The 16,583-nt window shown below is 42.9% G+C and overlaps 1 protein-coding gene across 1 annotated transcript in view; it reads left to right on the top strand.

Annotated features, from left to right (window-relative positions):
• Nucleotides 1-16,583, top strand: part of prpf4 (pre-mRNA splicing tri-snRNP complex factor PRPF4) — a 29,660-nt gene that overhangs the window by 10,546 nt on the left and 2,531 nt on the right. The window contains exons 3-8 of the mRNA XM_015943266.3: nt 4,002-4,188; nt 4,305-4,392; nt 9,477-9,556; nt 13,872-13,965; nt 16,312-16,406; nt 16,490-16,548. Coding sequence (XP_015798752.1) covers nt 4,002-4,188; nt 4,305-4,392; nt 9,477-9,556; nt 13,872-13,965; nt 16,312-16,406; nt 16,490-16,548 — 603 coding nt within the window. The remainder of the gene's footprint in view (nt 1-4,001; nt 4,189-4,304; nt 4,393-9,476; nt 9,557-13,871; nt 13,966-16,311; nt 16,407-16,489; nt 16,549-16,583) is intronic.

Here is a 16,583-nt window from a genome sequence, read left to right as displayed (position 1 = left end):
GTTTTTCTGTGGCTTAGGTATTACAGAGATAATAGCTTCTTGCCCGAGACTCGGGTTTTTAAGAAGCGGGTGGATTACAGCGTTCTTAAAGTAAGCTGGGACCTGACCAGAGACCAGAGAAGCATTAATTATAGAGAGCACGCTGGGACAGATGGACTGAAAAGCACTTTTAAACACCCATGAGTATTAAGATGTGGAGGGGGCATGCAGAGGTCTTCATAGATGGGTTTCACATGATGTTGCAACTACATCACCAAATGCAGCTAAGGGTCCGGAAGTAGCCGGCGCTGAACAGAACCCTATTTACTTTGGTGACTGGGCGTTAAAATGCTGAAATTCTATGCGGTCTATGGTTATTAAAATCACTTTAATCAGGACAAAGGCAAACGTCAGGACAAAGTCCCAACTGTTGTGCACCACTAAAAAAACACATACTGAAAGAAGACGGCAGAAGTGGATCAGTATTCTACGGCTTAAAACAGGAGCTGAAACGGACAATGATGGCGCTTACAGCGATCACTTTCTAACAGGTAAGAGGTACCTTAACCCTCTAACAGGTAAGAGGTACCTTAACCCTCTAACAGGTAAGAGGTACCTTAACCCTCTAACAGGTAAGAGGTACCTTAACCCTCTAACAGGTAAGAGGTTGCTGAGCGTTTTGCTAAACTGCTGCTTAGAAACAACCACAAAAACAACTCCACAGCGCCCCCTAGAATGTAAAAATACCTCCCTCAATAAATATCGTACAGTTATGAAATTTTGTACACTTGTAGTACCCAACACTCCGCACAGAAAAGCCTCTTGCAACCATGGTCAACATCAAACAGGAAGTCGGCCATTTTGGTTTGAAGTGGTGATTTTAACCCCGTGTTGGCCGTTTCTGTCATGACTCCCAGGCATAAACCCTCCTCTGCCTCTGCTGCCTCCTCAATCAAGCCCTCAGCCTCTTAATTACCATCACCTGCATCCTGTCATCCGCTCTTCTCACTCACCTGCTCCCCCTGCTATATATTCACCAGCCAGCCACCAGTTCCCTGCCAGATTATTGAACACTTTTTGCTAGTAGATCTTCCAGCCTTCCTTCCTGCCAGATCAGTCCCTTGACCTCGTTTTCCACACCTGACCATCTTCAAGACCTCTGGCTGCCACCACGACCCTCGCCTGTCTACTACCACGTCTCCAGCCTGCTCCCTGTACCTACTTAGTCCCGACCTGGCTTCGACCCACGCCTGTCTTCGTGTCTGCTCTTACCTGAGTATTACCCCGGTAGCACCTCCACATCTTAGCTCCTGGCTAATAAAGACTTATAAACTGCTTACTGTGTTTGGTGTCATCCAGGGTCCTCCAAGTTCTGAGCGTGACAGAATAATTTGGCCAAAACGTAGACCCGACGCAGAACTGGCACAGCAGGAGTAGAGCGAACATTCGATCTAACCTGTCATGGATCCAGCAGTTGAGTATCTCATGCTCCTTGAGTTCATGAAGCTGGAAAAGGAACAGGAGTCCTCTTTCTGGGGAATGCGTCTGGCAATGAGGCCACTGCCACGCAGAGGTTCCACCCCTCCTTCCAGGCCTGCTGCGGCGGTATTGCGCAGCTGATTCCTGATGACGCGACGGTGGTGGCCCCGAAAACCCCTCTGCAAATTCACTGTCTTCCCAGATCCAAGGTTTAGCAGCTACACCGCTGCAGCCTCAAGCGCCTCCGGTCATCACGCCGTTCCAGCCTCAACTCCCTCGGGCGCTTTCGTCTACGCCTCCAGAGTCTTTGTTCCCTCATCATCATCCAGAGTCTACGTCCCCTCATCATCATCATCATTAGTATTAATCTGGGATTAAACAATCCCAAAACAATTTCATCTACTTTCAAAACTTGTCACTATTTTTCGTGAAAGCTTCACTAAGCTTAATGAAGCATGGCCTAAAGGAAGGGGAAAGGATACAGGCAGTGCAGAATTATTAGGCAAGTTGTATTTTTGAGGAATAATTGTATTATTGAACAACAACCATGTTCTCAATGAACCCAAAAACCTCATTAATATCAAAGCTGAATGTTTTTGGAAGTAGTTTTTAGTTTGTTTGTAGTTTTAGCTATTTTAGGGGAATATCTGTGTGTGTGCAGGTGACTATTACTGTGCATAATTATTAGGCAACTTAACAAAAAACAAATATATACCCATTTCAATTATTTATTTTTACCAGTGAAACCAATATAACATCTCCACATTCACAAATATACATTTCTGACATTCAAAAACAATACAAAAACAAATCAGCGACCAATATAGCCACCTTTCTTTGCAAAGACACTCAAAAGCCTGCCATCCATGGATTCTGTCAGTGTTTTGATCTGTTCACCATCAACATTGCGTGCAGCAGCAACCACAGCCTCCCAGACACTGTTCAGAGAGGTGTACTGTTTTCCCTCCTTGTAAATCTCACATTTGATGATGGACCACAGGTTCTCAATGGGGATCAGATCAGGTGAACGAGGAGGCCATGCCATTAGTTTTTCTTCTTTTATACCCTTTCTTGCCAGCCACGCTGTGGAGTACTTGGACGCGTGTGATGGAGCATTGTCCTGCATGAAAATCATGTTTTTCTTGAAGGATGCAGACTTCTTCCTGTACCACTGCTTGAAGAAGGTGTCTTCCAGAAACTGGCAGTAGGACTGGGAGTTCAGCTTGACTCCATCCTCAACCCGAAAAGTCCCCACAAGCTCATCTTTGATGATACCAGCCCAAACCAGTACTCCACCTCCACCTTGCTGGTGTCTGAGTCGGACTGGAGCTCTCTTCCCTTTACCAATCCAGCCACGGGCCCATCCATCTGGCCCATCAAGACTCATTTCATCAGTCCATAAAACCTTGCATGCCGGACACCCACTCATGCTCCCCATACACACCCTATTCACTCTGGTCCCGGTACTGCTGCACATAGGGTACAACCATCACCGGTTACCAGAGTTTGACCCTTTCTGCTGGGGTGCTGATGAGCAGGCTCCCCCGCCCAATGCTGAGCACAGCAACCCACCACCCCAGACCCCAACCAGACGGCCAGATCTCCCTCCTAGCCTCCAGCCCCAGGAAGCCAAGTGACAACAGAGGTGTGCTAAGACCCCTAGTCTCCCTCCGCCTGCTCCAATATGGTTTTAGTGAGTGTTGATGAGGTGTATTCCATGGCTGTGGTGAGCGGGCAGTGCGGGCATCATCTGGCCTATGCCAGCTGATGCCACCACCACCTCACTTGCACCCACAGCCCTTAGTGTCTAAGTGCAGTTTAAAATTGGAAGTGGGCACCGGCACTCGGGATGAGGCCAAGAAATCCCCCTGCCAAATGCTGTTGAATGTGCTCACTCCCAAGGCCCTAAGTGTGTGTTTGCGTGGAATGTCGTCGGTGGAAGTGTTTAAGGTGCAAATAAAATTAAGGGGCAGGTTGCCACAGGAATGTGGAAATGGGGTCCATACCTGCACTCCCTGACTTGTCCACCCCTCAAGGTCCTATGTGCATGTTTGTGTGATGATGTGAGGGAGCAGGAGGAGAGAAATGTGTGGGGATGGGGAGGCCCCTAGATAACTTTAACCTTCAATAACTTCAAAAACCGTGGTCAGAATAGCATTAAACTTGGTCTGTGTCATGACACCACCAGTGTGGTAAATATAGAGTATCCCCTAGTGGTGAGATGTGTAATTTATTGGTGGGCTCAGAGGAGATGCTGAGTCAGGGTGAAGTGCAGACGAGGAGACCGTTCGCAGTTTCTGATGTTGGGGTCAACGTTTCTGTTCCGCGGATGTGCCCGGGTACACCGGGCCGCAGAGCTGCGAGGGCCGAACGACGCTGCTTGCAGCTTTAATTACTTTTTGTTCTTGTGAAGCGCCTTGTGATTTTTATCTTGAGAGGTGCAATGTAAAAGACTAATTCTTCTTCTTCTACTACATACAAGTGTCATTAATTATAAAAAAAGGTTTTGCTTAAATCACGACTTTTCTCGTTATTTTGTTTAGGAGAGACTCTGGAGATGGAAGAGCGGGTCAGTGAGCGGCAGCAGGAGGTGCTTGCAGAGTTTGAGCGGCGCAGACGAGCACGGCAGATCACTGTGTCCACCGATGACACCGAAGTTAAGGCCGGCCTCCGAGCACTAGGCGAGCCAATTACATTGTTTGGAGAGGGACCAGCTGACCGTCGCGAGAGGTGGGACAAATAACATTTGTGCATTTGTTTGATAATCTGACTGTTTCGTGGTCAGCTTACACTCAGCCAATCAAATTGTTTGTTTACAAGCTGATTTGAGTCTTATGTTGTTTTAGACTGCGCAGTGTTCTGTCCATTGTTGGACCTGATGCGCTAAAAAAGTCCAGGAAGGATGAAGAGAGAGTCAAAAGGTCACATGATGAGGTAAGCAGTTATACAAGTACTATGTAGTACCTTTCAGTACTTTGTCTCTCCCACATTTTCAGACCATTCACCTGTTTTATGTGATTGAATTTTGCCTTGCCCTCCTCCTGTGGCTGATGTTGGCATGCTTTAAATGCAGAAAGAGTTAAGAGTTTGTTGAGCTTTTAACTTTAGAGGAAGAGAGGTTGAACTCAATGTCTCTCAACGCTGAGGACTTTAATTTTGATTCCATCAGCAGGAATATTTTGGATATAGGTGTGTGTGTGTGCGTGTGGGTGTGTGTGTCCCAAGTCTAGGAAACCTAGACAAAGAAGGGAGCCTTGGCTCTGTGAGACCACTCAGGCATGTAGGTCTGAATGTAGGACTGCAGAAAGATGGCGAAAAAAGGATCATCTTCAGTATTCGAGCATTATTTTTAGAACTTCCCTGATGAGACATTTCAGCCTGGATTTAGGGCTGGACACAGCACTGAGTCTGCACTGTTGATGGTAGGGCTGGGCGATATGGCCTAAAATCAATATCACGATATATTGAGGATTTCACCTTGATAACGATAAATGGACGATAACCACAGGTATGCACAGAAACAACAGTTGTCCACTAGATGGGGCTGTTGCATGTATTACGTTAAGTCACATTTTTATGTGACTCAAGGTAGGGCTGGGCGATATGAACCAAAACTTATATCTCAATATATTTTTGATGAATTCCGATATACGATATATATCGATATTTTTTTCTCCTGTAAAACATTTACAAGTTAACTCTCTTCAAGCTGTCTTGAGAAATTATACATAAATCAGTATATTAAATGCATAAAAATGTATTTATTCTTGTCAAACTTTAACCTTAGCGCCTATTCTCTGGTACAGCTGTCTGTTAGAATACACACACCCACACACATGCCTGAAACCGCATTTCTTCTTGGTAGATTTTATGCGTAGCGATCTTTAATTCATATCAAAAGTATTTTTTTACATTTTAGGGTTTGCGTACCTGTTTGCAGAATTTTCTTGAATTTCTTTTAATACCATATCAAATTTATTAATAAAATCATTTAATAACAGCATGGCAGCCGACCAAAGTGCTGTACAAATTAAAACACAGTACACATATCAATAAAGACATAATCAACAATAAAACCACAAAAAAGCATAAAACATAGTCTGTAATAAAACACATTGCAACAATTATAGTTCATGGGTGTTGAAATGCCAGATCATAAAAGTAGGCTTTAAGTGATGAGTTAACATCAGTGAGGGACGGCGCCAGTCGCACGAGCGTTCCAGAGGGTTGGTGCAGCAAACACAAAAGCATGTCTCATAGAGGGAACACAAAGCAACAGACAGTCAGCCGACCTGCACATAATCAACCAGGTCTGCTAGTTAAGCTAGCGCTCATGGCTTTGAAAACGAAGGTTAAAATCTTAAACTTCATGGGGAAAAACTAAGATCTGACCACAGCATTAATCTGGTAGGCCATTGAAAGGTCAGAGCCCAATTTGACCCCAAGGCTGGTCACAAACTGCTTCATGTCATAGCTGAGAGCAGCCAAAGCAGAGAGCAAGTGTGAAGCTTTGAAGATCCATGAGACTTTCCTCAGATTTTCACTAATTTGGGTTTAGAAAATTGTCAGATAGTCAGCTCTTCACCTTTGTCAGGCATTGGCTGTGAGAGCATTTGGGTTGTTTAAGGTCAGGTAGATCTGACAATCATCTGCATACAAATGATAGCTTAGGCCAGGGGTGTCAACTCATTTTAGCTCAGGGGCTACACTGAGGAAAATCTAGTCCCAAGTGGGCCGGACCGGTAAATTAAAAACAACTTTAGATTGTTTTCTTTGTTTTAATACAATCGATATAAAACATAGCTGGAGCCCGAGGACAGTGTATCCAAAGTAGTACAAGTACAACATCACTATTAATAAACCACCTGATGTGTACTTGAACATTAGAAAAACATTTTTTTTTAATAAACATTCCTTAGTGATTCAAAGAGCTTTCAGATCACATGGCTAGATCAGTTTCATGGTAAATGGCCTGTATTTGATATAGCGCCTTCTAGAGTCCTGGAACCCCTCAAGGCACTTTACAACAAAACCAGTCATTCACCCATTCACACACACATTCACACACTGGTGGGGATGAGCTACAATGTAGCCACAGCTGCCCTGGGGCGCACTGACAGAGGCAAGGCTGCCGAGCACTGGCACCACCGGTCCCTCCGACCACCACCAGCGGGCAACATGGGTTAAGTGTCTTGCCCAAGGAGACAATGACAGCGACAGACTAGGCGGGGCTCGAACCTGCAAGCTTCCAATTGCGGGGCGAGCTCTTAACTCCTGTGTCACCGTCGCCCACAGTTAGATCAGTTTCATGCAGCACTTAAAGTTTATGTGACTCTTGATACCTGACATCTTCGAGCTTTCACCAGAGCATCAGTATCAGGAATCACATCCTGAGTGGCGGCCAACTTCAGGATGTGATTCAAGTTCTTGTGTGAGCCTCGAGCGCAGCTTTGTTTTATTTATACTCATTACAGAGGAAACTTGCTCACAAAGACGAGTGGTTCCAAACTCTGCAAGTCTATTATTTCAAGTTGGATGCTGGCGGGGAGATCAGAGGGATTCACGGTGAATGGGGAGCAAAAAATTTTGGAAGTCCTTCTCAAGTTCACCAAAAATCTGAAAGCGTATCTCAAACTCCCTCAACAGTCCCGCTATTTTATCTTTGAACCGCTTCATGTCGGCTACATGTCAGGACGCACACACTTTTTTCAGTGTGGACTCTCTGGGGATTATTTTGAGCTAAGAGGCGCTGAGCTCTGATCGTTGATGCGCTCCAGACAGATGCGTCCTGAGCACGGCCACAGTAACATTCTCAAAGTGTCGCCACCTCAAAAACAAACTTAACACGCGATTGTTCATGTCGGCTCATTTCCTTTTATGTTTTCTGTCATTTATTTGTGCCTGATGCATTTTGCTGCTGAGCAGAGCGCATCACCTGTTTCGTTCTCCGGTAACTTCACCTCACCGGTGCTGCCGGCGCACTGCGCGCACTCCTATTTTTGCGTTCGGTAGATCTTTTAGAACTGCAGTTCAAAGGTAACTCATGAGGTGAATATAAATGAACCCATGTAGCAGTTTTTCTTTAGGATTGAGAGGAGATGCAGGAAGATAATAAACAGGCAGGACAGAAAAATAGTCAAATAAAAACAAGTTAGTTTTTGTACCTGGTGGTTGCAACAAACAGACACCATTGAAGGTAATCAGAAGTGAGGAACAGAAAATGAAATAATTATTTTAATGTTTAGATCAACAGGAACTCTGAGAGGCTGCAGGCGCATCAGTGAGTTAGCGGCCGCTGCGCAGCGGGAGGGGTGAGAGGGCTGAAGCGGATCAGTATAGATGCAGAAACTACCGTTGTTAAAAGATGTTTAACTTTGAAAATGTGGGCGCAATTTTTAATTTAAATGGCTTGCTTGCTTAACACAATGCCTGTTGCACCATCTAGTGGACGTTTTGGGAACAGCAGTATTTTGATTATAAAAATTATTTTATTTTCACTCTACATTGTAAAGTATGAAAATGAAATTTACACAACCATCTCGCGGGCCGGATTTAACCCGTTTGCGGGCCGGGTCCGGCCAGCGGGCCGTATGTTTGACACCCCTGGCTAAGGTCATACTATTTTAGGATTTTTCCCAAGGGGAGGATGTATATAGAGAATAAGAGAGGCCCAAGCACAAAGACCTCCAGTACTCCCCAGGGCAATGGGAGCCACGTAGAGCAGCATGCACCAAGTTGAACGTGGGGTACCCCTGAGACCCACCCAAGACTCAAGTCTGTCTAGCAGAGCGCAATGGTCAATTGTATCAACGTTGCAGAGGGAGAAGGAGCATAACAGGAGACCCTGAATCAGAGGCCTCCAAAATGTCTTGTCACTCAAGTAAGAGCACATTCAGTGCTGTGAAGTGGCCCAAAGCCTGACTGAAACACATCAGATAGAGAGTGGCTGTCAAGGTCCTCACAAGGGCCTTAGCCAAAAAGGGAATCAGAATCAGAAGTTTTTATGGCCATATGTGTGCCAAGTCACAACATTAGGAAATTGCTGATGTATTTTGGTGCAGAAGGTAAGATAGAAAAAAAATTAATTAAGAGATAAGCAAATATAAGAACTAATAAAACACTCGTGATAAAATTATTAATGTAAAAAGTGGCAAGAATTAGAGAAGCAGCTATCTACTCCGTGTAGGTACTAATCTGAGTATTTGTTGAATGGTTCAAGCACAGCATCGGGTCCCGTGACTGGGACCAATCAACCTGAGTGGGCTGCCCTAGGATTTTCATTCAAAAGTCCAACTGCAGAGGGGAAGAAACTGTTTTTGTGGCGAGAGGTTCTGGTCCGAATGGATCTGAGCCTTCTGCCAGATGGGAGCGAGTCGAAGAGACTGTGTCCAGGGTGAGACGAGTCAGCTATTATCCGACCTGCACGCCTCAATGTCCTAGAGGTGTACAGATCTTGAATGGAGGGGAGTTTGCAGCCAATCAGTTGCAATTGCAGAACATCATTCAGTGACTTGATGCAATTTGCTGGGTTCCTTATTTAGGAAACTTTTTTCTGACTGGCTTAATGAACTGACCTGTATTGAAATGTTTATTATGTGAAGTGCCTTGAGACGACTCTAGTTGTGATTTTGCGTTTTATAAATGAACTTGAATTGAATTGAATTGAAATGGGATGGAAATGAGCAAAACTGAAGTGGTCCAAACCAAACTTTTTCAAGATCGGTTGCACAACCGCTTGTTTAAAGAAAGTAGGAAACACTCAGTTTCTAGTATCCAGTCAGATTTTTCAGATCCTTGAGAGGTACAGGGACAAAGCTAGAAAAAGGGGGAGGATCTGGTGACTCAACAGAACAAAATTATATTCTACACAGTGTTTTTAGTGTGATTTAAATTTTTTTGGTGTACAACTCTTTGGTTAACTGTAATAGTTAAGGTAAAGTGCTTAATAAATAAAGATGTGATGATGATTAAATGGGTGCAAATAAAATATAATTAATTTTTCTTTTTGACCACCACAGTGCCACCAGACATGGTACCATGAAGGCCCTGCCTCCCTGAAGGAAGCTCGACTCTGGTTGGCAAGATACTCTCTGCCACGGTGAGTCATCAACAGGCTTTCCAAACAGTTCACATGGTCACTTATCGGATTAGATTTGTGCCAATAGGATCAAGAAAAACACTTTGAAGATCAAACAAATATTAAAACATTGAGAGAAAATGAAATGTTTCAAAAGAAAAACTTACAATCTGAATCAACTTCTTAAAATGAGTAACAAATGAGGCTACATCACTTCCGGGTCACTGAACTGTCACTCAAGAGAAACCACTGTCCTATGGGAGAGGACTTCTCAGAAGTCCCACCCACCCGAAAGGGTTGTGTCAGAATTGCAACCAAAAACTCAGGGATTGCAAAGGAGAAAGCCAGAAAGTGCAAGTGCAAATCTGGTAGTGAGAGCAAAGCTCTGAGCAGCGAGAACGAAACTAAGGAAACTGATAACAAAAACACACAGAGGCAAACAGAAAAAGGAAACATGTTCATTCAGATCGTAAGTTTTACTTTTGAAACATGTTTTTTTCCTTTAGTCAATATTTTTGTTCTGTCAATTTCTTAAACACTTTGACGGTCAAACAAAAATTTTCTTGATCATTTTAAGAATCTGATTCAGATCGTAAGTTTTTCTTTTTAAACGAATGTTTTTTCTCTCAATGTCTTAAAATTTGTTTGCTCTCCAAAGTGTTTTTCTTGATCCTATTGGCACAAATCTAATCCCATAGTCACTACACAGTAGAGTTGGGCAATAGGACAAATTATTCGACGATGGGCCGAGCTGTAAGTTATTTTTACGAGAGCTGTTAGGAGCGACTTGTTAAAAAAAGCTACTTATGTCCAAGTTAAACAGAAGTCTGCGGCAGCACAGAGACCGCTCCTATACCCCTTCATACTGTCATTGGGTAATCTTATGTAAAAAAGATACTTACCGCTTATAAAAGACCTAAAGCCTAGGGCACACCAGAGGCGGATGCACCGCGTCACTCCTGCACGTCATTTAAAATAGAAGCCATTATAGTTGATGAGAGTGGGCACACAGCAAGGGCCACGCCTAGGCGCTGAAAATAGGTGCCAGTTCTATCTCAACCAACTACAGGTCCTTCTAAAAAAATTAGCATATGGTGATGAAGTTCATTATTTTCTGTAATGTACTGATAAACATTAGACTTTCATATATATTAGATTCATTACACACATCGGGGTGTGCCTTTTCCTGGATTCCTATAATTAAACAGGTAAACTAGTAGTAGCACATTCAATGTCAAAGAGAGTAAAAATTTATTATCAGGAGAGGGAGAATGTTTAAGTGTGCTAGACCAGTGGTTCCCAAACTTATTTAGCCGCGCACCCCCTTCTATGTCCCGACCATGTCAACGCACCCCCCAGCCCCCACATCAGGGCATGGCTATATATATATATATATATATATATATATATATATATATATATATATATATATATATATATATATATATATATATATATATATATATACAGGGTTAAAAAAATATGATCGACCTTTTTCCTCATCACTTTCATTTTTTAAATAGTAATTAATAAACATTCGATACCATTACAATTTCCTTTGATTTAATTTTAAATAAATGTTTAGAGTGCCCAGGTAGCACATAAACTATGCAATTTAACGGTTTTCTTAAAGCAGGAACGTTTAACCTGTGCGGCTAGAGCGCTCTCCTTCTTTAATACGTCATCCCAAAATAGAAGCTAATATCTTAATTTGACCTGGAATGAAAAATGTTATAAAACCTCTTAAAAGTTTTTATCACGGAGGAGGCAGCACTCATTTCTGCCTTCAGCCTGACGGCGCGCCGGAGTGTGTGTGTGTTTTCCACATCAAACACTGGTCTAACCAACCAGACCAGTGTGTCCAGTAACATATTAATGTTACAATTAAACAGTTTCACTTCATGTAGGCTAGGAACGTTTCACCTGCCGTGGCCCGACCGCTTCTGCTCCACATAAACTTTGTGCGTGATCAAATGTCTCTACAGGCGCTTTCTAAGCTGAAGAGGCTATTCTGCCTCAGACTGGATGCGTCATGCGTCTCCATATTAGAGACGGGAACAAGCGCTGTTCAGCCAAAGTTTCATAATCGGTGAACATTTTTCCAAATGACACATCCCTCAGAGAGACCGGCTTTCCAGACCGCTTCAGTGGGAGGAAATCTTCCCGCATGCGCCGTGGTTCTGCACTGCGCTCCCCTCTAGATCTTCAGCTCACTGTCCACCGTGTGCTGAGCACAGTGTCCAGTATAAAGCTCTGACGTTCTGATGGGAATCTTTTCTTGATTGATTTAGTTACCTCCGCGATGTGTGTAACGATTAAAATGTCAGCTCATCTGTGTGCGCATCAGTGTGCGTCGGGGTAATTCTTTCAAAACAACCAACATCCTTGAGTTTATCTGTCAAAATAAACAGTCAAATGGAAATATCTGTAACCTGCCATTTAACTGTTTTGCCTTCTTGTAAAGATTGTTGCAAAGAGAAACGGCTAAACTTGATTAACCCCAGAGCCACGCGCACTGCGCTGTACTTCCTGACTGTAAATGAGGGGGAAACTATAATCGGATCCTTTTCTTTTCAACATGGTTTAATGTAAAGTTTCATTCGTACAAACTTTAGTTACACGAGACAGAGCCTAGATTTGTATTCTGAACAGTTTAAACATGTTTAGAACGGAGACATGTGTGACGTGTCTAAAATTCACACCTGCTCAGCTGTTATGGAAATTAAACTAACAAGATGACTAATATGAAATTATTTTAGGCACAGACAACATCCCCCACACTTTTGAAAAGCTTGCAACGCGCCTGGTGCTAACATAATAATATAATAATGCTGAAATGCTCAGATGGGAATCATTTCTTGACTTATTTAGTTACATTCACAATGTTCTGTGTGTGAGGTTTACAATGTCAGAACACCTGCATGAGACAGGGTCTTAATTACAATCTGCCAGAATGACTCACCTTCAGATTTCTCCAACACTGTTAAAAATGATCAAATACGGAACATATCTTGATATTAACAGCGTGCGCAGGCCAGAGTGCTGAAGCTCGGCGCATTATTATGAAGCTAGGGCACATGTGGAGGACACACACACGCGCACGCAAAATATACATGTTTTCAAGTACATTTATTGGGCCTACTTACTTTTTCTTGGGCCCACCCACAAATGAGTTTCTGGCTATGCTAATGGTGACATGACAGACTTCTCTGAGCTCTGCAGCCATGACACCTTTTATCTCGCGCACCCCCTAGCGGCAGCTCTCACACCCCTACCACACTTAGGGAATCCCTGTGCTAGACGATGGCCCCCTCCATGAGGCCACCACAGCTCAGCAGAACATCATTGTAGCTTCTTCTGGGGAGAAAAACACTTAAGAGAGAAAATAAAGTTAACAGCTGAAATAGCAGGAAATAATACAGTTAAAGAGCAGATTGTAGAAGAAAGTAGTCGAGTGTGGAAAGTGGTCAGTATGTCCTCCAGCAGTCTAAGCCTATAGCAGCATAACTACAGAGATAACTCTGGATAACCTAGCCTTTTAGATGGAGGCATGTTGGAGGCAGGGCAAGGGAGAGCCGTCTTTACCGACTGTACACTCCACCTCCCTCTACTCCCCCACTTGTCCAGATCTGGACTAACATCAGGTTTTAACCATAGGCCCTATCAAATAAACATGTTTTAAACTTAGTCTTAAAAGTCTTTGAATTTTAAATCAAGTAAAGTGTATTTTGGAAACATCAACACTTCATATATTATATTATTCACTTATTGTTCCATATTGGACTTATTGTATAGAGGCTTGGGGCAGTACATATAAAACAAATACTACTCCTTTGTTTCTATTACAGAAGAAAGCCATGAAAATTATAAATAAAATAGATGCTAGAGAACATACGGATATATTTTTTTATTCTATCAAAAACGATGAAATTCAGGGATTTGAAAACCTTACTAATTGTGTTCAAGGCAAAGAAGGTGTTACTGCCAGTGAAGTTTTTTGTTTTGATTACAAATGATGGAAAAAATAGAAAGAAGACTGAGTTTAAAATAATTTTTTGATTTTGATTAAATAAGAGCTTAAGTGTCATGTAAAACCTGATTACACACACACACACACACACACACACACACACACACACACACACACACACACACAACCTAAAAAACAGCATAAGTTATCACTAGGCTAAATGGGTTCAACATACCTAAATGCACTGAGTCGTCACCATGTGATCGGCTGATTAGTAATTTGTGTTAATGAGCAATTGGACATGTGTACCGAATAAAGTGGTCAGTGTGTGTGTATGTATATTCAGCTGTTTGATTGTTCCATTAGGGCGATGAGACGTCTGGAAGATGCACGTGCACAGAAGGACGTTCCTGGGGCAACCAGGACAATTCGTCAACAGGAATTGCACAAGACCCTGAGGGTGAGGTTTGCTACACGTGCAACAAGAATAAAAGCAACTCAGTGAAAACGGACAGGGCTAAAAGCTATTCTTTGTCAGTTCCTCCAGAATGTGAAACCAAACACCAAGGGTGAAATGCACCACCAAGGATTAATTTAAACTAAGATTAGCACTAATGCGGGTTTAGTAATACTGGATTTAAAACGACTCTACCCAGTTTTACCCAGGAACTTGTAAAAGAGTTGTTTTACCTTTATTTTTAGTGGCATTTCGACTACGCCTGCAGCCTTCAGAATTCGGTATAGATGGTGGTGTCACTTCCTCCTGTGTTTATTTGCCAGGAAGGTGTTGCCCTCTGCTGCCCGCGCTCTCCTCACTGATGACACAGTCTCATGCGTGATCCAATGTGTAGACCCCATCCTCTCTGTTTATGGTTTCGTGTCCATTCCTCCTTATTTCAATAGCTTCACAATACAAACTAACAGAAGCAGAAGAAAGAATACTAAAGAAAGTTTTGAACTTTGCATTGCCACCAAAAAACATACCATGTGATGAATTTACTGTAGCAACAGAAATGGCATGTCAACAGATCAGAGATGAAGGGGAAAAGCAGAACTTAGAAATAATGTAGTTGGGGTATTAAAGAACAGCAAGATACAACACAGCAATATTACAAAAGAAGAAAGAACAGCCATGACAGCACCAGCCAAAAGTGCACATTGTGCACGAAGGCCCTTGTGCAATCCAGGGGGTCAAGAGGTTGGTATGGACAAACTGTCAGTGTGGACCTCTGGGTAACCCGCAGGTCAGCTCTGAGTATGACCTGTCTGCTCCCAGGTACCTTCCAGGTGATGGCAGAAAGCTGGCTTATGTATTTTGCATCTGATACCACTCCTAAGTGTTGCAGAGAGACTTTGACCTTGAGGTCAAAAGTGCTTGCTCACCCGGAAGGCTGGCTAAGAACAGTTAGTCCAGGAAGATGAGTCTAATTTTATTAGCTCCTGTTTACAAATGTTGACAAATCAGAATTTGACCAGTTTAACGGCATTACCAAAATAGTTTAACGGCATTACCAAAATACTTCAAGAAATCACTCCTGCACTCACTTAGAGAGGTTAATCTCATTCTCTAATTTCCCTCTGGGATTAATAAAGTATCTTTGATTTGATTTGATTGACTTGGTGTGAAGCAAAAATGTTTTAACCAATAATGATAATTATTATATTACTGTGTTCATACTGATGGATCAAATTAAAATTAACAAATACTAACACTACTCCACAGTTGGTGATCTGCAGAACATTATCTACATGGTAACCCGAAACTAACAGATTTTTCCAGGTGTTTTTAGCAAAAAAAAACGCGGTAGTGTAATGATGTAGGAGTTGTTTTACCGCGTTAGCGTGTAGCTAATATCCTGCTGATCTCTCCCCATGGACAATGAGCTGATCTGGAAGGCCAGGGCTCCCAGTCGCAGCCGTCTGGCGCTGCTTGTAATTTATACTGAGCCAGGATTCTCTGGAGGTTTCTTCCTGTTAAAAGGGAGTTTTCCTCTCCACTGTCGCTGCATGCTTGCTTAGTATGAGGATTGTTGTAAAGACTCTGACACTAGTCAGTGACTCAATGCAACCTGCTGGGTTCCTTATATAGGAAACCTTTTTCTGATTGGCTTAATGAACTGACCTGTACTGGAATGTTTATTATGTGAAGAGCCTTGAGATGACTTGTCGTGATTTGGCGCTTTATAAATAAACTTGAATTGAATTCGGCCTAGAGACGAGTCCGCGGACGTCAACACCCCCCACCCCCACCGCTCTCCCAATGGGGAGGGCCGACGATTCGTAAAATTGCCGGGGCCGAATTTTGGTCCCAGTCCAACCCTAGTCCAAAGAATTTAGTTTTTCCTTTATTTTTTCCTTAAATTTTTTGTTTCTTTATTTGAAGTTTTTTTTTTTTTTTTTTTCAAATAAACCATCATTTATTTATCTGCCCATAAACCATCATTTGTGTGGAAGCAAATGGATAAGAAACATGTTAATAGTACAAATTTATTAAAGAACCTCGTTGCAAATCTTGGCTGGCATGCTCTTTTGAGCACAACACCTGTTAAATTGCACCCCACCCAAAAAAATGTCACCAGCTACTACTGCTTATTACTCAGTAGGGATGTTCACGTACACGTATCGGTGGATGCCTTTTCACGTTGGACTTCTCCATTGCCTGGGAAATGTTGCAAAGCAATTCTCTGCTAGGACAAAAGAGGGCGTAGCACTTCCCTGTGCTCGGGAGACAGCCATTTCCCTGTCATGTTAAAACAGCTGATCTGTTTATGGAACTGTTCTGAATGAGACTTATTTTTCCCCTCAGAATCTGAACAACTTTTGCAGTCAGATCGGGGACGATCGACCAATCAGCTTTTGCCATTTCAGCCCAGATTCCAAGATGCTGGCCACAGCATCCTGGTAATAAGCCCCGCCCACTAATAGAATTATAATTACTGTCAATCATAGTTTACTGAAGCTAATGCTCATGTGCTAACTCCCAGGAGCGGTCTATGTAAGCTGTGGTCCATACCCGACTGCACTTTGATCCGTACACTCAGAGGTGGGCATAGCTTCTCTGTTTGGTTCTGTTTGGCC

Source organism: Nothobranchius furzeri, chromosome 6 (assembly GCF_043380555.1).
Source record: "Nothobranchius furzeri strain GRZ-AD chromosome 6, NfurGRZ-RIMD1, whole genome shotgun sequence".
NCBI classification, from domain to species: domain Eukaryota; kingdom Metazoa; phylum Chordata; class Actinopteri; order Cyprinodontiformes; family Nothobranchiidae; genus Nothobranchius; species Nothobranchius furzeri.
The sequence above is the reverse complement of the archived record's forward strand: the minus strand, read 5'-3'. Positions and strand labels throughout refer to the sequence as shown.